The sequence below is a fragment of the Thermobia domestica genome, chromosome 2 (assembly GCF_964235325.1).
Source record: "Thermobia domestica chromosome 2, izTheDome1.hap1.1, whole genome shotgun sequence".
In the NCBI taxonomy this organism is placed as follows: Eukaryota; Metazoa; Arthropoda; class Insecta; order Zygentoma; family Lepismatidae; genus Thermobia; species Thermobia domestica.
In genome coordinates, this window is record NC_137455.1 from 387,234,902 (window position 1) to 387,260,984 (window position 26,083).

General features: G+C 36.8%; 2 protein-coding genes across 5 annotated transcripts in view; one reads left to right on the top strand and one right to left on the bottom strand.

Moving 5' to 3' along the window:
* Positions 1-3,999: 3,999 nt before the first annotated feature.
* Positions 4,000-4,380, top strand: LOC145679641 (protein FAM200C-like). Its single transcript, XM_081750215.1, has one exon. It carries the CDS (start codon positions 4,000-4,002, stop codon positions 4,378-4,380), a length of 381 nt encoding a protein of 126 aa, XP_081606341.1.
* A 2,234-nt stretch (positions 4,381-6,614) lies between these two features.
* LOC145678900 (tubulin epsilon chain-like) overlaps positions 6,615-26,083 on the bottom strand; it is a 54,968-nt gene continuing 35,499 nt past the window's right edge. For all 4 annotated transcript variants that reach the window (XM_081749504.1, XM_081749506.1, XM_081749505.1 and 1 more), the window contains exons 10-11: positions 11,325-11,499; positions 6,615-7,142 (exon numbers count right to left, since the gene is read on the bottom strand). In XM_081749504.1, the coding sequence (XP_081605630.1) occupies positions 6,996-7,142; positions 11,325-11,499 (322 nt within the window). In that variant the 3' untranslated portion in view covers positions 6,615-6,995. The remainder of the gene's footprint in view (positions 7,143-11,324; positions 11,500-26,083) is intronic.

A 26,083-nucleotide genomic window follows, 5' to 3' on the forward strand; every position in this document is an offset into this window, starting at 1 on the left:
CTCCTTCAAAGAGTGCTAAATCTTTTTTAAAGAACTCTCATAAGGTACTTACCTTTCTTATGTGTGTCGTATTCTTCACTACTCATGCGGTCAGTATTATGAAAACAAGAAATGAAAGGTACGAGACAACGCAATAAACGTTCTCGCTCCAATTTTCTTAAATAAAATCATGTTATGCTACACTGCACTTTTTACTGAGACATTTATTTGTGAAATACGAACAAAATTACAGGGAGTTTTCGAAAAAAAAAAGAAAAAAAAACAACGAATAAAGATCACTTTAAACTCTACCTCTTCTGGATTTTGAAATATAAAATGACCTAAGTTTGGTGGGAGAACATCGCATGAGTCGTATTATATATATCTATTATATAAAAGAGAACGCACAAATCCTTTGTTAGCTCATCACGCTAATACGGCTGAACCAATTTCTTTCATTTTTGGGGGGTTATTAGGATTTGGACCCTAGATGGTTTTTATCATATCACTTTAATTTTTAATTACCAGTGTCTTGAGATAATTGACCATTCAAGTGTCCATAACGTACAAATCCTTTGTTAGTTCATCATAGGTATAAAAATAAACGTATTTATATGCAACCCGCATGACCGTGTCACTCGGCGGGTTAACATAAATGACAGGCGCTATAATGTTAACATTTACTGCAATTTGAAAGCGAAAAAGTAAAAATTATCTAAGTAACAAAGTTTATTGCGTTCCGGGGTGACCACAGCGAAGCGGGGTGAACGCTGCTAGTATGTAATATAGTAGTAAACTACTTGTGGGTTTCTTTGAGGACAAATAAGTTGGGCCATATGGTACGATTATTAACGAAATATGGACAAAATCTCTTGATTCATTTCTTAAGAAAATAATTTCATCTCTCAGTCAGTAAATTACCATTATTTTTGTGAATAGGAAAAAAATTGAAGAAAGAAAAAAGTGAGAATCTTATAGAAAACTTTAGTCTAAAATTTGGTGAAGATGCGTTGAACGGTGTAGCCTCTAGACATACCCTGTATAGGGACGGAGATTCAAAAGTCACCGCCACATAGGGATCATGAAACGTGTAATATCGTTATTGTAAAATCTCGAACTCTGTTTTTTTTTTTTTTTTTTTTTTTTTTTCCTTATGGTCATCATATTTATTCATATTGTTTCTCGAAAGTGAAATAGTGACAGTGCACTTAGTTTTTACGTACATCTGTAACTAATTACCGTCCATCTCTTCACATTACATAATAATATTCGTAATAAACAAAATGATAAACTGGGTGTTCTGTTTTGAAGTCCTGACGCTGCAACATTGGCATCACGAATATGTCCATTTGATCTGGTGTGTGTGTCCGTTTGTCTCGCTTATATAGGTGTTTTGATACGTGGAGGAGACTTGATAGACACATGCGGGATTCAGCGGATAATGAAGCTTTTTATCTATTTCCTGTTTCTCCATGTTCTTTGGGGCCACTAATGCTATGTTAAAAGTATCTTTCTTCTGCTTCCGGAGAACACTTTATTTTATTTGAAACTGAATGAAGTGAAAGGCATGTCTGGTGTCTGTCAAATCTTATGCACGTGCCAAGATGCTTACATAAGCATAAAAACGTGTTGCCAAATAAACGATGCTGCATCATCAAGTCCTTTAAAATACCTAACGATGATAATAATAAAGTGGAAGTGATAGCTCATAGGACAGATATAAGAGACCTTTTCATTCAAAAATCAAACTCCGTCATGGGCACTCTGTACGAAGGTTGGAATAACACCGCTGTCATCAACCACAACACAAGCACAAGATCTTAAACTCTACCTCACCGTGTAAACTCACACTGGAAGCCACAAGGTCGTTTCATCCTTATGTTAGTGAATTGCATCCGCCTGCCTTAGGCTGTAAAACCCTTTTTCCACCACCGATCATGTTCAATATGATAGCCCTGGCGAGCTTCCGTTAAAGCAGCGTTTTATTCAACACACCTGATCCAGTTTAGCACATTCGTCTTTGCATACTTTCCCGAGTCCCTGAAGTGTTGTGATGTTCCGTTTTAGTATGTCAAAAGCACAAAAGTCTCTACAAATGTCTAGCGGCTGATAAATGGCGCGAGTATATTTGACCAAGTTAAAGCAGATGCGTGCGATTTATTGTCATCCTGTCGATCAGGGTGTCTACTGGGTTTCATTTTCAAAATTCCAGTATATTCAGTATAACTATGAGCAAAATTGCTGTACCTAATACAATGATTTTTAAAAAAAAGTTCTTTAGGAATAATCACACTCTTAATGATTTCAGGTTTGTAATTGTTTTGCCATGAAAAGAATATTTTATTTTTAATAAATTTATTTAACCTTGATTTTTTTTTTGAAATACAATGATTTCTTAACATTTTTTTAAAGGGCCTCCCAACTCCCCTCTCAGCCCTCCATTCCACCCATTGCTTTAAATGTCTAATTACAAAATGTATACAACTCTTGCTTTGAAAAAAAATTACAATCTCAATGGATAAAAAATGTTTCTAAGACTATTAAAATAATTACAAAAAAGTATTGTTGACAAACTATGTTTCATGATTTTTCCAGTGTGTGGATAAAAATTCCAGTATATTTCCAGTATCAAACTTAATTCCAGTAGAATTCAACTATTTCCAGTATCAGTAGACACCCTGTCGATGGAAAGGAGCATGCAGATTGGCTTCACACTTGCAAGGAAAGTTTTCCCAAAGGGTTTATGATAGTGGCGGGTTTCTTTACCAGAGGAAGCTTCCGATACACGGATTGGCATTTAATGCGAAGGTAGAGGCTGCTTAATATACAGCGCGGCCACAAAGTCCCGTTATCCCTGAAAATAAGTAACATAAACCACTAAACGTTCGTAAATAACTGAATAACATAAGCAATAATACTTTCGAGAAGTTTTATTGAGATAGGAAATATTAAGTGTCCAAAGGATCAGTCTGTAGACCGTCATTCTCATAACATAGGATAATACGCCGCCAGGTTCTGTGCGACATTTTGCGAAGCATTGCAGGTATAACTTGAGTGAAAGCTTGTTCCACAGCTTCTGTCAGTTCGGCAGTGGTATCGTAACGATTTTGTGCAATAATACCCTTTATGAACCTTCATTTTACAAATTTTTGACAGCGGACTGGCAACGCTCCACAAGAACGTTGAGTGACCAATTTCACATCCATTAAGCTTACAGGGGTGGAGCATTTGCCAATCAACTCTGAATTCGTCCGACTCTCATTCCAGTCAGCAACTAGCAGTATTCTGTTCTTTTTCTTTTCGGTTCGGTTCTATTTTGCAGTGTGGCTCTTTACTCATTGGAAGAATTAATACATTACGAAGCAAAAAAATGTTTCCTTCCGAACAACTGGAAAGTGGTTAGGTAGTGGAGCGGTGTGCTATGAAGTGAACAAAGGAATAGTATTGTTGAGTGAAATCGTTTGTGCTTTAGCATTGAATTCCGTGGAATTTTATTAATTTAATAATGTGAGTAATTTACAGTTGATTCACAATCGATTAGTTTTAGTGTGTTATCTAGTTTGTACATTTTAAAGAACACTCGTCAACATGCGTGAAAAGAAGTGCCATCAATATTCGACTGAATACTTGAAATTTGGATTCATCTCGTCTCCTACAAACGTACAACTTCCCTCCTGCCTTCTTTGTGAAAAGACATTTTCAAATGAAGCCATAAAGCCTTCGCTACTGAAAAATCACCTGCTAAGAATCGACCTAGACAAAGCCGATAAAACTCGTTGTTTCAAAATCAGAAGTTAAAATTGGAAAGCCGAAACACTATGGGGAAGCTGTACAGAATACCGGAAAAGGATTCGTTTATTCTTGTAAAGTATCTATTAATAGCAAAATGTGGATAACCTCACACTATCGGGGAAACATTAATATTGCCCGCCGTTAAAGAAATAGTTAAGGCCCGGCTCAAATACGTCTATCCAATCCATTCCCTTGAGTAATGATAATATTTCCAGAATAATTGATGAAATGGATGCTGATGTTGAGGAGACACTTATCAACATGCCGAAAAATACAGAATTTGTAATGCAGATTGATGAATCAACGGTTCGTGATGGCAAAGCATTGCTGCTATGTCACGTCCGTTTCATTAATCAAACTAACGAGGTTATGGAGGAACCATTATTTGCCGAAAACTTAACCACCGACACGAAGGGTTCTTCAACATACAAGGTGAAAGATTTTCTAAAAGAGCAAAATATCCCTCTAGAAAACATTGTACCTTGTGTAATCGATAGAGCCGCATCCATGATTGGACGAAATCGCGAGTTTATAGCTCATTTAAAAAGAGCTATATCTCGTGTTATGACTGTTCATTGTGTCATTCATCGACAGCATCTTGTTGCTTAAAAAATTCGAGTGACAGATTGCACGAGTCTGAGTTATATTGTAAATGCTGTTAACAAAATGAAGTTCCGTTCTTTGAAAGAACGTCTTTTTCGTAACCTCTGTAAAGAAAATGACGAAGAATTTGAACGTCTTCTTGTGCACACGGAAGGGAGATGATTGTCAAAAGAAAAGTGAACTGTTTATGAACATTTTGATACAGTGGTTGAGTTTCTGCAGACGATTGATCGAAGTCAAAAGGGGACACAATGCGTTTCGTTAAGGCTAAGGGAATCTTCTCTTCGATCATTGCTAAACTGGACTCTTTTGCAAGTAACATAACTTAGGAGTTCTATAAATCCTAGTGTTCAAGCACTTGAAAACGAAAGAGAATTTGAAGAGATTTAGTGTTTTTTTTTTTTTTTTTTTTTTTTTTACTTCAATCTCAAACGGCTCAAAGGCACTCTTCAAGTACCAAATTGGATCTTCAATCCTTTTTCAGTATGTGCCACAGAAGTCCATCCAAGTTTGCAGGAGCAACTCACCGATTTGAAACGCGACTGTGAAGCCAAATCACTCTTGGAACAGTCTGGTTATGAGTGTTTTTGGTGAAAATGAAGAAATCCTATCCTTTCCTATGGCAGGAACTCAAGTTACTTCTTTTACGTTTTTCTTCTGCTTAGTGTACAAGGGTTTCAGCGCTGTACAACAGATCCTCACGAAAGCAAGAAACAAACTGCAAATATGTGAAAGAAGTGACTTGACACTACGGCAAACGAAGCTGACACCAAATATTGTTAAATTGGCTTCAGCCCATCAAGCTCAAAGTAGCCATTTATGAAGTGACGGAATATTAACATTCCGGAAAAATAATCTTACTGTAATTTGTTGTAACTTTAGTTCGTAATTTCACAGGAAATAAGTCAAAAGCGTCGAATTTTTGATACAGTGAACATTCAGGGCAGATTTTTTAAATTTCTTTTCGTTAAGAAAAATCATCTAGAAGCAATAATACGAATTATATATTTTTAAACATGGTAACTTTTTCTGGCTCTATCAGAACAGAGGTTAGTTGTTCAAGCCATTGTTTTACAGCGGACTTTGTATTCCTGTCTGTTTTTAAGATTAGATTCGTGACCTTCTGCTTGCTTTTTTGCATTACGGAGACTAAACTCGTTGTTTTTCTCGGAGAGAAATGTAATCTATCTCTCTCTACAGGCGCGGATCCAAAGGGGACTATAGGGGCTATAGCCCTCCCGCCTTGACGCTTAGGTATGCACTGGACAAAATGGGTTTCAATCCTGCTTTACACTTTATAAAGCGGCAAATTACGGTTTATCCCCTCCCTTGATCATATCCGGGATCCGCCAGTATATGCATGCTTCTTCCAAGTCTTAAATTCGACCTTGTTCCTTGGTAGATTGGGTTAAGATGACGATGGGCGCTAAGAACAATCACATTCACTCAAGGGGAGCTAGGCTCGAAAAGGTTGAGAACCACTGGCCTACCTGACTCGTATAATGAAACGACCTTCTGTATATTCAATGAAAATTCTTTGAGTGAAACCATGTGAGGATACAGAAGAGCAAAGGAAGTATCTTCTGAGTTCTTTAGATTCCGGTCGATTGAATTTCTGCGATACAACATCAGAATGGTTTTATGGTTTGCTATCTAACCATGGACTATGTTCTACAAAAATACTTTCTTGGTGGTTCGGGTGCGACGTTAAGGTGTAGGTCCAGGTCCACTATCATATAGCCTCGCTGCTGAAAGGGACGGTAAACTGAAAATTACATCTACAAGAAGACTTCAAAGAAAGGAACATAAGGACAGAGCAATTCAATGTTGATAACTGTTGGGATATAAGTACCGTAATAAATACCTGCACATAGCAAAAGTGTAAAGATGTTTAAAAGAAGAAAAAAGAATAGTGTATTATGTGGATTGTTTAGATTCAGATTATATAGTTTTTGCTATGATGTATTACGTATTTGTTTATGGTTCTATATTTTATAAATATGGTTTTGTTTATATCATCTTTTACATGGAATTATAGATTGTATAAAAGTATACATTCATATTTACATTTTGACAATGATTGATTTTAATGGGATGTTATGTATGTGGAAAAATGTATATGTCGTTAGGCTTAACTTGTAAGCCTAACGTTATAAGTAAACGTTACAGCTAAATGTATAAAGCAGCAGTCACCACAAACCAGTTTTACAGGTGTAACAATAACTATAAATGAAAGAATATTTAGTTAAACTATACTATCATACTTTACTTCATCTTGTATTGAGATAAAATGGGTCTTTAAATTCAATATATAAAAGTACATTATATACATACAGAAAAGTATACTGCTTAGAAATCAGTACATTGTCCATGATATAGAGAAAAATAAGAAATTCACTCCGAAAAGTTCGGCAATGGACCTTTGGAATATCTCCGGTAAGTTGACTTCATAAATCGATACTAAAAATCTTAATCTGTATTAGCAATGAAATCTCACTGCGTCATGATAGCGTCGTGTTCTATCTTTCGTGCTTCCAAGAAGTTCACCGTTGACAGCCTTTCCACAAGGCCATCGTTCTGCTTCCGTAGCATTTCTTGATTCCTTCATTTTACCACGTTGATTAGAGAACTTGCAGACGAGGTATGCTTGACTGTTCCGTCCTTTCCAACGTTCGATATTGTTCAATCACCTGACACAAAGTCTCTCTGCTATCCACGAAATCACTCCTCTCCATTCCTTCCACTTGCAGGTAATGATGGAGGTGAGCCTAATAAAACAAACCATTTCAGGAAAATAAAAATTTATTGTTTGATTGTTATGGTGCGTAGAACACAAAAGTATTTTAAACGAAACAACCACATTTACAATAATTCAAGCGATAGGTGTTGACATAAATTGAATCAACTGTCAGAGGTTAATGGTGCACTTACTAATTTGTTTCATTGTTTTGAGAGCATTTCACACCAAAGCAAAAAACTTAACAAAAATAAAGGAAATAAATACAATAATCCTTTGCTTATTGGTTTAATCTGTTTGAGCAAAGTTTTAACACTTATCTCTTCAATTAAATAGGAGGATTATTTTTAAGAGCCTGCTTACTAAAAATAACAAAAAAATTACAATTTTTCTTTAGCTTGTTTTTCATAAGTGAAAGGAGATAATGATGTTGTTACCAACATTGTTAGAGTCATCAAGTCTAGGAGGCTCAGGTAGGCAGGATGGAAGAAACTAGAAACGCTTTCAAAGTCTTAACTGGAAGACCAATTGGAAAACGACCATTCATTTAAAAAGTAGTTCACAGGGTACGAAAAGAACATGATGCGTAATCAAATGCAGATGAGTTCGTTCCTCTAGTTGTTGCCTTAACTTACATTTTGGGGGAAATGTTATTCTGGCAACACGGAAAATTCTTCAGGTTCAAATTTTCTGTTGTAGAATAATATTATCTATGATTGTGGTAAGTTGCATTACATTATCTCCTTTCACTTATGAAAACAAGCAAAACAAAAATTGTAAATTTTGTGTTATTTTTAGTAAGGCAGGTTCTTAAGTAAGGCCCGTCTTGCATTAAAAACAAAACAAATAAATGCTGTTAAAAGAAAAAACATTAAATTTACATACAATTTTCTACTTTTCCACGTAATTTCCTTGCCAGTGTAAACATTATCGTAACGAACGAATTTTTGGATACCCTCGTCATAGGACTCTGCCGCCTGTGATGACAGTCAGTTGTCGTCTTCACAACTTTGAATCTCCTGTTTTCGTGAATTTTGTCTTCAACAACCTGCATCGTCAATCATTATAGAGGCCGACCAGAGCACGATTCGTCAAGGACATTGCTCCGGAACTTACTTAAACGATTATGACCTACTTTACTTGCGTTGACACGATACACCTCACATATCTAGTGATGAATTTTCGCAGCTGTCATATTTCTTGCTGGTGAGAATCGGATGACTAACCGTATTTTAGTCGGCAGGTCGATAGGTATTCTAAACCATATTAACCTCACACTTCGAAGCGCACAAATTGACGCCATGAAACGCTTCCGACTGTAAGCAAGGGATACCTGAAGCCTGCGCGCGCACTTACCCTTAAATGTACGTGAAATGATATTCACGAACAGTCCTTACTTAAAACAATCCTCGTAGAGCGGAAACTTTGAGAAACAAAATTTTCACGAAAGTTGAAAATAAAAAGAACGTATGAGGATTTTAAAAAAAAAAGTAACAAGAGCTCTTGATACAGTTCCAGAATAGTTGCGAATTTCCTGCACTAAAAGGTTAGTTTTGTCATCTGAAGGGGATAACAATATTGAATATTTGTTCTATTAACATTGTATTGTTTCCTTCAATTTACTATATGAACGAAAACTATCGTGACTTAATGTTAAAAATGGCGTTTTTATTCCAATTCAAAGTAAAATAAGTGTTATAACTTAAACTCAACCATTTTTCGCACTTTTTAGAAACTCAAAACATAATCTATTATTCTTGTAAAATCAGAGAAATATGTAATAAGAAGATAACTACAAATACACTTGATTTCTAGAACAATATGATTGGATATCATAATTCAAGATTTCTTCTCAATGGAGAATATAACTCCAGTGTTCACACTGTCTGGAAAGCTAAGGAAATTAAAATGAACAGGAAAAGGCTTCAAAATATGCCAACAATCAGGAGTCTGCTATATTTTACAGAAGAGCCTTTTTTCTTTATTTCACTTCTGCAAAAATCAGTATTCATAATGAAAATTTAATATGCAATGAGAAACTGCTTTGTAATGAAGCACATTCCATCTTAGAATTGAACTTCGAAATATTTTTAGAAAATATGTGTCCATCTTCAAAAATTGACCGTTTTTATTCTATAATGCAAGGAAATGTACCTTATTCGGAATTCTTACAAGACGTTTAAATTAAGCTTCATAATTTTGAAGTGGGAACGCTGCAGTGAAAAGCGATTTTTCTATAAATAATAATAAAAAAAAAAAAAAAAAAAAATTGCAGAAAATATACATGAACATAGTCTAGTTCCTTAGAAGATTGTGGAAAACGGAATCAAAGGCCACAAAAATATTCAGAAAGTTTCTACTACTTAAGGGGGCAGACTACTAAATATTTTTCAAAAGCTAACAATTTTTCTTTTGACAGTTTTTCGTAAGTGAAAAGAGATAATGAAATGTAACTTACCTTAGTAATAGATAATGTGATTCTACACCCGAAAATACGAATCAGAAGAATTTTCAGTGTTGCCATCTAGGTTATAGCAGCGACTAGTAAAATTAACTCAATTAATGACTTATCATGCTGTGTGTGTTCCTTGTTAACAAATTTTAATTCTACTGATAATTAAAAATTATTTTTTTTTACTCTTTATTACAAAATAAATACAAATATTATTTAAAAAGTTGTTAACAAGGAACACACACAGCATGATAAGTCATCAATTGCCGTTGAGTTCATTTTCTTAGTAGCTGCCATAACCTAAATTTTTGGGTAATTCAAATTCTGGTCACACTGTAATTTCTATAGATGGCAACATTGAAAACTCTTCTGATTCGTATTTTCGTGTGTAAAATAACATTATCTATTACTGAGGTAAGTTATATCTCATTATCTCTTTTAATTTACGAAAAACTGGCAAAAGAAAAATTGTTAGCTTTTGAAAAATATTTAGTAGTCTGTCCCCTTAAGCGGACAGAATAGTTGGCTACAGAAAATGTGACGAACATCTGAAAGAATCACGGCAGATTCTAAATGATGATAAGAAAAAGGCGTTCTAAAGGGAAAAAAAAAGGAACTTACTTTTAGAAATAAACAAGTTTAAAGTTAAAACTTGAAGCTTTGAATAAATTAAAGAAAAACAATCAAACGTTAAGGAAGCAAATAAATTTGTTGGATGTAAAAATCAAAGAAATAGTCCAAATTATGATATATGATATATCTGTATGAATGTATTCAGAATGACGAGGTATTAAAAGTAAGGTTAGTACACAGGATGTTTCAAAACAACACCGACAACGTTTGGGAGGTGATTCCTGACAACAAGATAAGACAAAAAGTATAGACCAACCTGGGTGCACAAATGCTTCCTTTCGAAGTTAGAGGCTGTCGAAAATATGAAAAAATGAACTTTAAAGACCCATAGCTTCGAAACCATGGGACCTACCGTAGTCGGGTCAGTACTTCACTTAGGAACTAATATATGTTCTATCCAAATTTCCAAGTTTCAGAATTATGTGGTACTCACGCAACAATTTTTATAGAGGTGAGTACTTCAAATTATATGCCTGTAGCCAAACTCCGTCTACAAAAATTGTTGCGTGAGTATCGCAGGATTCTGAAACGCATTTTTGGATAGAGAACATATTAGTTCCTAAGTGAAGTTTTGAATCGACTACCGTAGAACTGGAGCTATGGGCCTTTAAAGTTCATATTTTCATGTTTTCGTCAGCCTGTAACTCCGAAAGGAAGGATTTGTGCACCCAGGTTGGTCTATACTTTCTGTCTTATCTTGGAGTCAGGAATCATCTTCCAAACGTTGTTGGTACTGTTTTGAAACATCTTGTATAATTGTGTTTGGTCTAGTGTTCTATCGTATCCCAAATACCAGAAGTTTGACTCATAAAAAGTATTCAAAACAACCTTGGACGCCCATGGGGATGGTGGAGGCCGATTTAAAAAAAAAATGGATTTCTTTGTTTAATCATAAATAATTATGTTCGCGGTACTATGGGAAATTCAGTGAAATCAATATTATCATTTCAGTGTGAACCCTGAACTCTTTATTAATATACTAGAATGAAAAGCAGAAACTGAATTCTAAAATAAAATAAGAAAAATGAGTTGCAGTTTTCTAAGTTAAAATTTAAGGAAATAAGTTTCCACTTTCTTTAACTATTTTCTTAACTATATACGAGTAAAAAGCTAACTGAAGAAACTTACCTTATACTGATAAAGTACATTGAATCTTTCCACTACTGTGTCTAACATCCTTGCTACAGCTGTAGTATTGAATATTCCCATAACAGAATACGGAACGTTATGAGATGGCACGGAACATAACCCAACCTTCAGAGAGCTTTCTGTCCATGGAAGAAAGTGCGCTTTCTTTTGATATCTGTAACAAAGTGGGAAATTATACTAAAGAGAAAAAGGACTACGAGAAAATAAAAAAAAAAATATGTCTTTTTGTACAGCAGTGCACATCATTTTGTAACGTAATCGACACATGAATGGAATAAACATTTGTTATTTTATGTATTTAAATAAGACTAGGCATTCTAACTGCCTAGTGCCAGTTCTTGTAACTCAAGTCTCTCCGTGCCTGTCTGGCAAGACGAAGCCATAGTAGATGTATGTAAGTTCGTTTATAAAGAATATTAATTATAAAAATAATAAGTTAAATGCAGAAAATCCACGAAAAATACAGTAGTTCAAATAAATTCGATTTCTTGTGTTATCATTTGAATAGTTGGTATATGAATAATTTTTGAAATATTTCCATAATTTTAATATAACGAACTCAGGGCTATTATATAACCACAGACCTTATAATTGATGTTGAAAATATTTCGGAGCACGTAAGTTTATTTGTGTAATTTGGGAAGGAAGAACTTAAAGATATTGGAAGATATGCATAAAGATGACTAAGTATTAGTGAGTATAATCCCACCTCTTGAACGAGATTTATCTACAAGTGAGTTCTTAGTCGTAATTCGTATGCATAAAAAGAACGAATGAGATTGTTCTCACTGTGCCAAGCAGTTCCGTCTCATGTGAACATGGCTTTGATGACGTTTCATACAGAAATGACGTAATGAATACGATGTTTATTTCCTTCCCTTTTCTAAATCAGGAATTCACAGTATCTAGCAAGTGAAAGCATGTTAATAAAATTAAAATCAGTAGCGTTATTTATCCAGCACAAAAGCACGACTTTTTCTTCTGTTGGATTAGATCAATAGTGGTTCTCAAACTTTTCGACAGCGCGGACCCCTGTTCATCCGGGAAGTGATCTGCGGACTTCCTTGGAATGCTATCTGAAATTTCACATTGTATTTAAATTATACTAATTAGAATTACCACCGACAAGATAAAGATCGAGAAATATAATGCAATAAATAATTTATTCTATAGATACATGATTGTTTCCTAGTAAAGGAAATTTCAATTGAAAATACTAGAGTATTTTCACGACTAAACTTGATTTTTTTTCTTTAGAAATTCCAGAATTGGAGGGAGGTTTGGTATTTATAAGCATAGGAATGACTAACATTTACTTCTTTTTCTTTTAAAAAGATCTGAAATTGGTGGTATGGTGGGAGCTTTCCGCCACTTGAAGATGAAATCCATGAAATTCCGAGGCGTCGTGCAGTTACTGCTTTTGAAAAAATGCCCTAACAAAGAAGGAGCTTCTCTCACTTGAAGTAGTCCTGTATAACGGTTGACCAGCTTCAGGGCAGAAATTTAGGAAAGTAGAATATTTAAATCTACAAATGTAGGTATAATATTTAATTGCTTTCTTTAACGTAGGTATAATATTTAATTGCTTTCTGAAAAAATACTTCTTGCATAACAGCTGAGTATTTTATTAAAACACATTTCACTGTTTAGGCGTCGCGGACCTCCTCGCTAGGTCCCACGAACCCTCAGGGGTCCACGGACCCCACTTTGAGAACTACCGGATTAGATTGATTAAAGTACGGCTACTTTCGTTTGGATATTCGAGCATATAAAACAGTGACGACCAAGTTCCTTGAACTATACGGCCACAACTCTTGAGGAACCAATTTGGCAACACTTTTTTGTATTTGTGATAGGGAAGCAAAATGGAAGTGATAACTGATGCAACAGTAAAAAAATGAAATGCAATTTTATAGTTTAACGTCTCACTATTATACTATTTAGACTAAAGGACACGATGGTTAAAGCAAATGAATTATTATGGAAGAATAAGTGGAATGAGAAAGTGGAAGAAAATGAGAATACCTTGAGAAAATCCATGGACACGATGTTGTCCACCACAACCTCACTTGGCCGGGGATCAAACCAAGGACCCTACACCATAGATGTTCATTTTACTTCGACCTCACTCACCCTCGCCCTCGCAGTAGCAGTTGGCCCTCGCCCTCGCGAATGGAATTGTCCATCGCCCTCGCGCGCCCTCACCCTCGCTGTCGAAACTTGTCCTCGCCCTCGCGCACCCTCGCCCTCGCCGTCGAAGCCTGTCCTCGCCCTCGCGCACCCTCACCCTCGCCATCGAAGCTTGTCCTCGCCCTCGCGCACCCTCGCCCTCGCCATCGAAGCTTGCCCTCGCCCTCGCACACCCTCGCCCTTTTCGTCGAAGCTTTTCCTCGCCCTCGCGCACCCTCACCCTCGCCATCGAAGCTTGTCCTCGCCCTCGCGCACCCTCGCACTCGCGATAGGAGTTGTCCATTATCCTCACTCGCCCTCGCCTTCGTGCTCAAAACTTTTCCTCGCCCTCGCGCACCCTCGCCCTCATATCATTGAGGGCGAGGGTAATTGAGGGTGAGGAGGCCTCGAGAGGGCCTCCTTCGTGAGGATCAGAGCATCAATTATTCAACCTATTTGTTGAATTATTTCCTTATCGTCAGTGGCGTATCCAGGGGGGCGATCGGGGCGATCGCTCCCCCCCAGAAGAGGAAACTTCTTTATTTTATATATACAATAAAATATATATCCCAGAGTTTGGAGCTCTTAAAAGTAGCTCTAAGTAGCAGTATTACAACCCACCACCCCTACCAGAAGTCCGTCCTGGATCCGCCCTTGCTTAACATACGTCCTAAAGAAAGGAAACTAAACATATCATCGTATAACTTACTGTGGAACTCCTAAAATGGAACAACTGTTACAATGGAGATCTCGGTCGATAGTAACGTTTACATCATTTCTCAACAGTATCCAATGCCTTTACTTCAAAATGTTCCTTGAACTACTATGCAAGCATAAGTATTCAACCACACAAGGGCGGCTCTCATGAGGGTGAGGGTGAAATCAAGGTTTGATGAGTGGCGGTAGAGTGACTGCCGCGGACTATCTGTCAGAATTTGACAGTCAACACGTTGGCCATCCTTGATGTATGTAGCGTAACTGAGGAATTTGAACAAATTCAAAGGGAAAAATCTAAAGAGCTTAATTTTGAAACTCCGTCAGCAAACAAATAAAATACTTCAGAACACTATTGTTGAATTATCACTCGGAAATATATACCCACTCTAACCTATAACATGAATGACTTCATTGATTTGAATGTGAATCTAAGCTAATTGGTATTTTAAAATATAAACTGAAATGTGTCAATGTGCTTGTAAGGTTAATTTCGATGCTCAAATATTGTTAATATTCACCACTAATAGAGATACATTTGTCCTACCTTAACAATGTTAAAATTTTATTTTTTTTTTTCAATAATTGCCTTAAATATGAAACTTTGTCTTAAGAAAATACCCTAGGGGCCAATTTGTGCACTTTATCACTTTGGTCTTGGTTCATTTTTGGCAGCTATCATTGTTGGAAAGTTTATTTTCAGTAATTCCCACAATTATGAAATGATATCTTTCAAACGTTGTCTCAAGGATTCCTTACACTACAAATACGTAAAGGCAAATGAAAAATGAAATCTTTAGTTTAAGATTCCACGATTATGCAAGCTAAATGCTAAAGGAGACAGAAGTGAATGATGGAAGAAATAGTTGAATGAGAATGTGGTAGGAAACTGGAGAATCCCCAGAAAACTCACGAACACGATGTCCTCCACCACGAACTTACTTGGACGGGAATTGAACATGCGACCCTTCGAACAAAGGTAATTTCTCTATCGCTGAGCCACCGTTCCTCCCTAAATGGCACGCTCAGAGCTTAGTGCCTCCAGGGGCCTTGGAAAGATTATCGAGCCTAAAATGATTTAGCACTGACTTTTATAAATCCACCAATTCAACAATTAATAATGTCGTGCAAACTTTAAGATTGTAGTAATGAAAGAAAAGATGAAATCTTTAGTTTAGCGCCCCAGAGTTATGTAACTGCTAAAGGAGATGGATGAAATTGCAAGTGAATGATGATGAAAGAAATGGTGGAACGGGAAAGTAAGAGAACAAACCTTTATTTTCTTTAGCACAAATAATTAAATGTGTAGATTAATTGATTTCCAGAAATTTTATTATAATTAAAAACTGAAAGGACGATCACAAACTTTTCTTGCCCAGGACCTCGCAACAATTTGTTACACGCTGCCATACATCATTAAAACAGGAGTAGAGTGACTGAATTATTTTGCTCTGTGGTTGAAAAGTAATGCAAAACAGACAATTATTGACTTGAAGAGATAGGATAGTTTAGAAATTCTGACTGGGGAATAAAATCTTCATTTTTACGTCCTACAATTATCGCAGTCTTGTAGCCAACCTGGAACGAAAGAGATTCAGCCCACTGAAGATTCTTTGCGAATATCCTTTCAATGTGAATTTCGAACAAAGATCTAAGCTTACTTTCATGCTTACGTTACGTCAAACAACTAACATATAAGGTGGAAATTATTCAACTTTTTTCATAAGATGTAATCCAGCTGACTAATTAAAATTTTATAAGCTTTATATGTTATATGCTGATTGATTAAATGTTGCACCTGATAATATGTAGTCGTTACTGCTTGTTACATAGCATTAGCGTGTGTAATGGTTGTATGGGGGAGATGAGTATTTAAACGCTAATATTCTAAAGTGAAATATTTACATAAAAATTAGGATAATTAAACATTTTCAATAACTCCCTCTTAGACTTCGACTCTGGTTATAGGTCGATTACCGGTGATTACTGAAAGTTAATGATATTGAAATATACAAAGGAAGTTAGTATAGTGTCTAGCAAGCATGTCTGCTTTGCAGCAAGTCTCAGGTTCGATTCCCTTGAGTGAAGTTTGAACGCATTATGGTGGTTCCGATCCTACCATAAACTATAGATTCACGTACCATTTAGCATCGGCATCGGTGATGAATTATAAAGGGACATTAACTCTAATACGTCAGAATACAGACAGATCGACTGATTCCCAGATGTTCATAAGTAAAACTTATATTTTCCAAAACAGCAAATTACGTTAGTAGAGTGCTATTTTTTTCTAAATATAGATCATGAACGGTTTGAAATTATGTTTATTCTGTTGTGTGAGAACGTTTCTCTATAGTTAGAATTGAGGACATCTTCGAAAATTCCCCTTCGGGAGGATGAACACTAAGAATCATGAAATTATAGGTGTAAACCTAAATGCAGTTTTACCCACTTATCTCAATAGTAATCTATGTAAATGTAACGTCACTTGACAGGTCCAAATGTAAGGTCACTTGACCAAAGGCTTAGATAATGTCCCCACAACCTCCACGATGCGGGGCCACCAACTCCAGGGATGTAAAATATATAGAAAATGTTTAGAAAGTAGAGGCGAATAACTAGGGGCTGCAGCGGGCAGGGGCTGTGTTGCAATAATAGACTATCAAAAACTTCCTGCTCAAGTCCTAAAATTTCACACGGCGTACACCATAGTCTTAAAATTTTCACAGAGTATACGCTAGTCTTAAAAATTTCACAGGTTATATATGCCAGTTTTGAATATAGTACTACACACCTTGAAGCAGAAAGTATGCGCAAATGACTAAGATTGAGCAATACACCTTCGTATACTCTCGACTACACCCCTGAATATATGCTTTTAGTTTCTTAGTTTGCTTACATACGTGTGACGAAAATCTGTGAGGAACGCGACCACCCAAGCCCCTCGTTACGACGCCCATGATTAGATGAACCATAGCCGAATACTTCAGATAGTTTTGCTTCTTTATTTCTAAGTTTTCTTTATTTCTAAGTTTTTCTAAGCGATATAGAACCAAATCATTCTATTTTAATATCCTATTTAGCGAAAAAAAATAATAAAAACGTCGATAATCAAGGGTAACAAATCACAGAAAGAAGCCTACTGGACGCCCAAAATAGTTTCCCTTTTCAAGACTGTGCGCTGCATATTCTTACCTATATTAAAAACGCTTTCAAAGATACCAATCTTAAAAAAAAAATAATAATAATAAATGAAATAAAATAAAATAAATAAATATTTAGTTTAACATCCAACGGTTATGCCATCGATGGCTAAAGGAAACTGATGGAATTGCAAGTGAATGATGATGAAAGAATAGGTGGAATGAGAAAACGGGAGGAAACGGGAAAATCCCGAGTCCCTCGCTCCCGCAGTAACACTTGGCCCTCACCCTCGTTCACCCTCGCCCTCTTCGTCGAAGCTTTTCCTCGCCCTCGCGCACCCTCACCCCCGCCATCGAAGCTTGTCCTCGCCCTCGTCATCGAAGCTTGTCCTCGCCCTCGCGCACCCTCGCCCTCGCTGCCGAAACTTGTCCTCGCCCTCGCGCACCCTCACCCTCTTCGTCGAAGCTTTTCCTCGCCCTCGCGCACCCTCGCCCTCGCCATCGAAGCTTGTCCTCGCCCTCGCGCACCCTCACCCTCGCCATCGAAGCTTGTCCTCGCCCTCGCGCACCCTCGTCCTCGCGGCCAACACTTGTCCTCGCCCTCGCGCACCCTCACTCTCGCCATCGAAGCTTGTCCTCGCCCTCGCGCACCCTCGCCCTCGCGGCCAACACTTTTCCTCGCCCTCGCGCACCCTCACCCTCGCCATCGAAGCTTGTCCTCGCCCTCGCGCACCCTCGCCCTCGCGGCCAAAACTTGTCCTCGCCCTCGCGTCACTGTGGGCGAGGGAACTTGAGGGTGAGGATGCCCTCGAGAGGGCCACCCTCGCGAGGGTGAACATCTCTGCCCTACACACTAGAGGTAAGCGCTCCACCGCTTTTTTTTTTTAAAGTTAACTGATTCACCGTACAAGTAGCAGTAACTTATTTTTCTTATTTTACTATATTTTTGCTTCACTGTACAATCTACAGGTTTTCCAGTAACTTCCTTAACGACATGGACACATACTCAGAAACATCGAGGACTGTTAAAATTTCAAAGGCTGTCTCGCCGGTAATCGAACCCGGGACCCCGTACACCAAAGACTCATGTGCTAGCCACTAGACCAGCGGGGAGGGCACCACTGAGACACCGTGACCCTATCTCATGCAACGGCCTTTGGGGTTTCCGCGGATTTTGAAAAAGAAATGGCAATATCGGTTTCCCGAAAACTTCTAGAAGAGGTTAAAGAACGGGAATCAAGGTTTTAAAATAACTAACTAACTAACTCTATGGCCTATGGAACCCGGAGGTTCAATGCCGCGTTCACAAAAGCTCTCCACTGACTTCTATTCTTAGCTAACTGCATCCAGTTTCTACTCTGTATTCCAATCTCTGCGAGATCCATCTTAATATTGTCCTCCCATCTGCGCCTAGGTCTTCCTAATGGTCGTTTTCCGATTGGTCTTCCAGTCAAGACTTTGAAAGCGTCTCTACTTTCTTCCATTCTAGCTACATGACCCGCCCATTTAAGCCTCCTAGACTTGACGACCCTAACAATGTTGGGTAAACCATATAAATTAAGTAGTTCCTCGTTATGAAGTTTCCGCCATTCCCCATTCCCGTTCCTCTTGGGTCCGAATATTCGTCTCAGGATCTTGTTTTCAAATACTTTCAGTCTATGTTCTTCCCTCAGAGTAAGTGACCATGTTTCGCAGCCACACAGAACTACAGGCATGATTATCGTTTTGTATATTTTAAGTTTCAAATTCCTCGACAGAATTCGCGACGACAAGAGATTTTGAACCGAATAGTAACACGAATTCCCTGCTTTTAGTCGACATTTAATTTCTCCGTGAATATGATTTTCCTCTGTTAATATTGATCCTAGATATTTGAAAGTATCCACTTTATCAAAAGTATTATTTAGTATTTTAACGCATCCATAATTTGCTGTATTCCGGTCCCGACGCACTTCCATGTATTTAGTTTTCTCTGCATTTACTTCTAAACAAATGTCCCTGCAAGCGTTTAATAAGATCTCTGCATTTCTTTCTATTGTTCTCCTATCATCTCCTATTAAATTTACATCATCAGCATATGCCATAACCTGGTGAATACCGTTCAACTGTAAGCCCTGGTTGCTATCTTTGATTTTCCTTATAGCGTATTCCAAAACGAAGTTAAATAATAACGGCGACAACGCATCTCCTTGTTTCAGGCCATTTTCGACGTGAAAGCTCGTGGACAAAAATTTTCCTACCCGGACTTTACTTTGGGATTCATTTAAACATATCTTAATTAATCTAATTAGCTTTCTCGGTATTCCAAGTTCTGCAAGAACGTTGTATAATGTTTCTCTCCTAACCGAGTCGTACGCCTTTCTAAAATCAATAAATAGTTGATGTACCGGGGTATTGTATTCCCACTTTTTTTCGAGTATTTGGCGAATGGTAAATATTTGGTCGATAGTTGATCGATTTCGTCTAAATCCGCACTGATAATCTCCAATAATTTCATCTGCGTATGGGGTCAGTCTTACTAACAGAATATTTGAAAGGATAAGGTTTTAAAATAAGCAGAAAAAATTCGATTAGCTCACAAATTATAAGAAATAGAAGAAAATGATCAAGTGCAATCTTGTTCCTCATAAAAGGTTACATGTAATCACACATAGCGAATATTAGAGCGCACATGTTGAAATTGGAAATAGACGAGGCACCAGTGACTTAAAATGGAGTCCACTATGAATTACTAAAGAAGAAGAAGTGGTTCCTCCTTACATCACCATATTTATTTATTATATTTATGTTTTAAAATTTAGGATTTTACATTTTTGAGCTTTTTGCAACGAAGGCCATTTAGCCTGTCCCTCGGCGAGCACACTATTCGGGGAAAGAGAATAAAGAAAGGATTGGGGAAGGAAGGAAGCGGCCTGGGACCTAGAAGTTAGGTACCATCCTGGCATTTTCTTGGTGTGAATGAAGAAAACCCAGGAAAACCTCATTGATGATGGCTGGCCTGAAAAAGCTTTTCCACTTTTTTCACCGAGTGCTTCCACCGGGAATCGAACCCGAGACCGCTTGCAAAGTTTTTTTATTTTTATTTATTTATTTTTTTTAAATCACTGAGAGTGCAACATAAGAGCAAAAAACTTCTTCTTCTCGTTATTCAGAGCTCCACCTCTGGTTTCCAGTAAATTCTCAAGCAAACGCTGCGCCATCCATTGTACATTTTGTTTTTCAAATCTATATAGACTTTTATAGTCATGCATCAGAGTCTCTTCGAACTTGTACACTTTTCTTCTTGGCTACACATCCATAAATTCAGCCAGTTCGACACACTCTAACACTGTGAGACAAGTGAACTAGGTACTGAGGTGGTTCACAAAATTTGGAGATTAATCTCAGCTAGTTGAGATTATACTCAACTTTATGCATACGAAAAGTGAGAAATCACAGTTCGATTCATCAGTTCCGAGCATTTAGTCAGGTATCTAAGATTAAACTCAAATGACGTCACGTTGTCTCGCTTTTTATGCATACAACCTTGAGATTAATCTAAAAATCTTGAGCAAAGAGTAAGATCTCACTTTTATGCATATCACCCATTGCCATAGCATTTACCAGTGGCTGGTAAGTGCCTATTAAGTAGTAAGATTAATGTGTGCATATGAGTTATTCGAAGCATTTCATACATTTTATATTATTCCTTAAAAATGATTTTACTTGTATTATAATATTTCAGATGTTGGAAATGTTTAAGTTTAGTGAAAAAAAAAATAGTTACAAAGAAGTGTTAACATGTGACTAGAACAAGCATCACGTTACCTAGTGCGAGAACTAGTCTTTGAGCTTTCGATTTATCGAACTTTTGAATATATTTGGTTGAACACAGTGTTGTTACATTATAAAACTAAAATCTACGAAAGTGTCAACGATTTTAAGTCACAACATTGTTAACTATTTTGTTACAATTAATTTCTATTCTTCATTAAAAATAAATACATAATAATATAAAGCTAAAATTCTTCGATGTTATATTTTGCTAAAGTATTTCCACGCAATCATCATTCTACTGCCTGATTTACTCTTCTGTATTAATTATCATGTTACATTTTAATACATGAAAAATGAAATAAATTATTAAGCTATGTGCGCAGTAACTTACTTTCTTCAAGACGATGATTTCAGTTGCCTAGCTGCAGGTTCTACTCACAAGTAAACCTTACGTTTGGGTGAATCGAGTTGCTGACTGAGACACATATGAGAAAGTAGTACTATATGTGGTCAGTATTTCAGTGAAGTTGTAGGTGCGAAGCTCCAGGGGTTTAGGAGATACAGCTACCAGAATATCACATGGAAGTACAGAATAGTCTTCATACAGTTGGAGGTAAAAGCCCTGTAAGACCTTTTGTAACTACAAAAGATGAATAACAAATATACGGGTACATATTAGGACTAGGGGGAAGTCATATAGTAAGGGTATACCTTACGGCGGCCATCTCGAAATCCGCCATTTTGAATTAAGGTTAAGTTTCTAAAATAGGAATAGGGTCATGTGATACATTATTTAAGGCGTAAATTTAATCAGAAGAACAATGGTGACGTTAGTTTTGATTTACGCGCAATTGGTAAAAAGTTACAAGGAAATTAAATATTGTTGCAGCGATAAATAGATGTGAACAAGATACAAGAAAGAAAAAAAAAAAAAAACGAAATGGCGTGCAAGTCTAGCATCAAACAACTAACACTGTAACGCCACCATTATATTTCTGATTAACTTCTAGCCCGAAGTCATCTATTGCATTACTCTATTCCCATTTTATTTTGTGCTGGTTAATAATAAAGCAAAAATTGTCATACCGTTGGATTTATGGTAAAATTTGCTATCAATAAGATGTCACTGTTATGCGTTTTGTTTAAAACTTTTGTCTGATTCAAAATGGCGGATTTGAACATGGTCGCTATCAAGGCAACTCTTACCATAGACCTAATATTTATCCACCTGCTTTTTATTTAATTATTATCATTAACACAAAATTTACAAGGTGGTGTAAAGGACTAATACATATGCTGCAACAATATTTAATTTCCCTGTAACTTTTTACCAATTGCGCGTAAATCAAAACTAACGTCACCATTGTTCTTCTGATTAAATTTACGCCTTAAATAATGTATCGCATGACCCTATTCCTATTTTTAAAACTTAACGTTAATTCAAAATGGCGGATTTCAAGATGGCCGCCGTAAGATATACCCTTACTATATGACTTCCCCCTAGTCCTAATATTTACCCATATATTTGTTATTCACCTTGTGTCGTTACAAGAGGTCTTACAGGGCTTTTACCTCCAACTGTATGAAGACTATTCTGTACTTGCATGTGATGTTCTGGTAGCTGTATCTCCTAAACCCCTGGAGATTCGCACCTACAACTTCACTGAAATACTGACCACATTTACTACTACTTTCTCATATGTGTCTCAGTCAGCAACTCGATTCACCCAAACGTAAGGTTTACTTGTCAGAAACTGATTGTAACCCACAATGTTTACTCCATTTCTTGCAAAGCACCTATCCTTAATGTATGATATACGAGAGTTAGTCATACTTTCGTTGGTGTTTCCACCAATCGCGGAAGAGGTGGAGCAAGTATGTGTGTTCCGAAGGAGTCTAGGGTAAATGTGAATTTATTTTTTGATAATAAAGAGCTACATTAAAATTCCGGAACTTTTTGACACGTATGATTTTGAATTTATATAGTGGCTTTGAAACTGAAATGAAATGAAATGAAATCTTTCAGTTTTACGTCCCACGATTATGTCGACTAAGCTAAAGGAGACGGTGATGAGAAGTGAATGCATTGATGGAATAAATAAAGTGGGAGGAAACGGGAGAACCCCGAGGAAACCCACGCACACGGTGTTTGTCCAATACAAAGTCCACTTGGCGCGAGCTGTAATCGAACCAGGAACCCCTCGCACCAGAGGTGAATGCTCTACCACTGAGCCACTATGCTTCCATTGTGGCTTTGAGTATCGCATAGAATTAAACTGTTTGAAATAACGATATCAAACAAAAGATATTACAGTATTCCGAAAATATAACTCCAAAATTATTATTAGTAAATAATCAAGTTTTGTATTTCATAAATGTGTGTAAGCACTTTAAGTCTGGCTTGAATATTTAAAAAAAGCCTGAATTATTATTGAGATATTTCCGAAACTTATTTTAATCTATCATACAGACACGTGAAACTCTCAGAAAGGAACTTACATTGTAATTTGTAGTACTTGCTAAGGCGGAGCAACTGAGACTTTCCACACTGTCAAATGAATAGTAAACAAGTCTTTGAAATCTTCTTGCGTAGAGATGAAGCGAATGATGCCACGCTTAATCTATATGTTCCTTTTTTATGAAATGTTGGAATGTGTTCCGTATGCGTTTTATATCACCTTACCTCAGTTTCACGTGTCGGTCTGCTAGAATAAAATAAGTTTTGGGCTTGTCTTAATATTCTTTATTTAAAAGAAATTCAGATATTGGTGTTTTTGTATTGAAACAAGACTAAAAAAATTACACAAATTTATTAAATACAAAATTTGAATATTTAGAAATAATTATTTTGGGATTATAATTTTGGTATACTACAGTATGTTCAAATTCACATACACTCTCCCTCACTGGTAAAACACAGACATATTTAAAATTGTGTTCCTGTTCCGGGTTGATGTTTACAATATACAGTCAAATCTGTCAACTTGGCTACGATTTGTTCTTGGAGGTCAATGGCCATAACACTACCCTGATAGAGGGGTGGTGAAGGAAGATATGAACAAAAAAGCACGTATAGGAATTCAGGAAATAGTTGTACGTATTTGTTTACCCTTTTTGGTTTGGTAAAAGCATTAGCTACATCGACTCCTTTCATCAGTGGGGAGCTTTAGTAATTCCGGAAAATTCTCAAGGTTAAAGCTAACTATCTCAATTATCAACTATTGGTACCTGACGGCTTGTTGAAAGGTAGCGGAGGTTTTGAGATATGGATTCCCTTTAGATTTTCTCAAAACATCTTTTGCTCCGAGGGAAACACTTGTAGCTCATTAACAAGAGGTAGACTATACTATACAAGAACTACAAAATTAGAATGTCCATGTGTGTCGAAAAGAAAAAAAGAAATATGTCTAGAATGAACCACCATAAAATATTTGTCACTGTTTAATCAGTTCAGATTAAAGTTTCTTACTCTAAACTAACTAACTCTGTGGCCTATGGAACCCGGAGGTTCAGTGCCGCGTTCACAAAAGCTCTCCACTGACTTCTATCCTTAGCTAATTGCATCCAGTTTCTACTTTGTATTCCTATCTCTGCGAGATCCATCTTAATATTATCCTCCCATCTGCGCCTAGGTCTTCCTAATGGTCGTTTTCCTATGGGTCTACCAGTCAAGACTTTGAAAGCGTTTCTACTTTCTTCCATTCTAGCTACATGACCTGCCCACCTAAGCCTCCTAGACTTGACGACCCTAACAATGTTGGGTAAACCGTATAAACTATGTAGTTCCTCGTTATGAAGCTTCCGCCATTCCCCATTCTCGTTCCTCTTGAGTCCGAATATTCTTCTCAGGATCCTGTTCTCAAATACTTTCAGTCTATGTTCTTCCCTCAGAGTAAGCGACCATGTTTCGCAACCATACAGAACAACAGGCATGATTATCGTTTTATATATTTTAAGCTTCAAATTCCTCGACAGAATTCGCGACGACAAGAGATTTTGAACCGAATAGTAACACAAATTCCCTGCTTTTAGTCGACATTTAATTTCTTCGTGAATATGATTTTCGTCTGTTAATATTGATCCTAAATATTTGAAAGTATCCACTTTATCAAAAGTATTATTTAATATTTCAACGCCTCCACAATTTGCCGTATTACGGTCCCGACGCACTTCCATGTATTTACTTTTCTCTGCATTTACTTCTAAACCCATGTCCCTGCAAGCGTTTAATAATATCTCTGCATTTATTTCTACCGTTCTCCTATCATCCCCTATTAAATTTACATCATCAGCATATGCCATAACCTGGTGAATGCCGTTCAACTCTAGGCCCTGGTTGCTATCTTTGATTTTCCTTATGGCGTATTCCAGCACAAAGTTAAATAATAATGGCGACAACGCATCTCCTTGTTTCAGGCCATTTTCGACGTGGAAGCTCGTGGACAAAAATTTTCCTACCCGGACCTTACTTTGGGATTCACTTACACATATCTTAATTAATCTAATTAGCTTTCTCGGTATTCCAAGCTCTGTAAGAACGTTGTATAATGTTTCTCTCCTAACCTGTTTCTAATAACCTAATGTTTCTCTCCTAACCATAATGTTTCTATAATGCTTCTCTCCTGTTTCTTACTCTACAGACATCAAAAGAGCGATCTGCGATTTCGGTGTGTATGTTATGATTAGGACCCGGAAGTTGAGGAAAATTCCTATTTCTCACGAGTGCCCGAAGACGAAGCTTAACATATGTTCATTTTGGGTCATTGTAGGCCAGAAAATGGTGAATTTTATTTGTCTTTTTTTTTTTTAACCTTTTTCGGCGTTTTTTTTTTTGTTTGTTTGTTTATTGGTCTTTTTTAAAGCTTTTTATAGGTCTTAACATCTTTTTTGGCACTTCATCTTTCGACAATAATTTAACTAGCCGTTAGCTTTAATCACCACGACCTCTTAAACATA

Coding starts and splice junctions, on each gene's coding strand:
- LOC145679641 (XM_081750215.1), top strand. CDS start 4,000: ATGGATGCTGATGTTGAGGAGACACTTATCAACATGCCGAAAAATACA.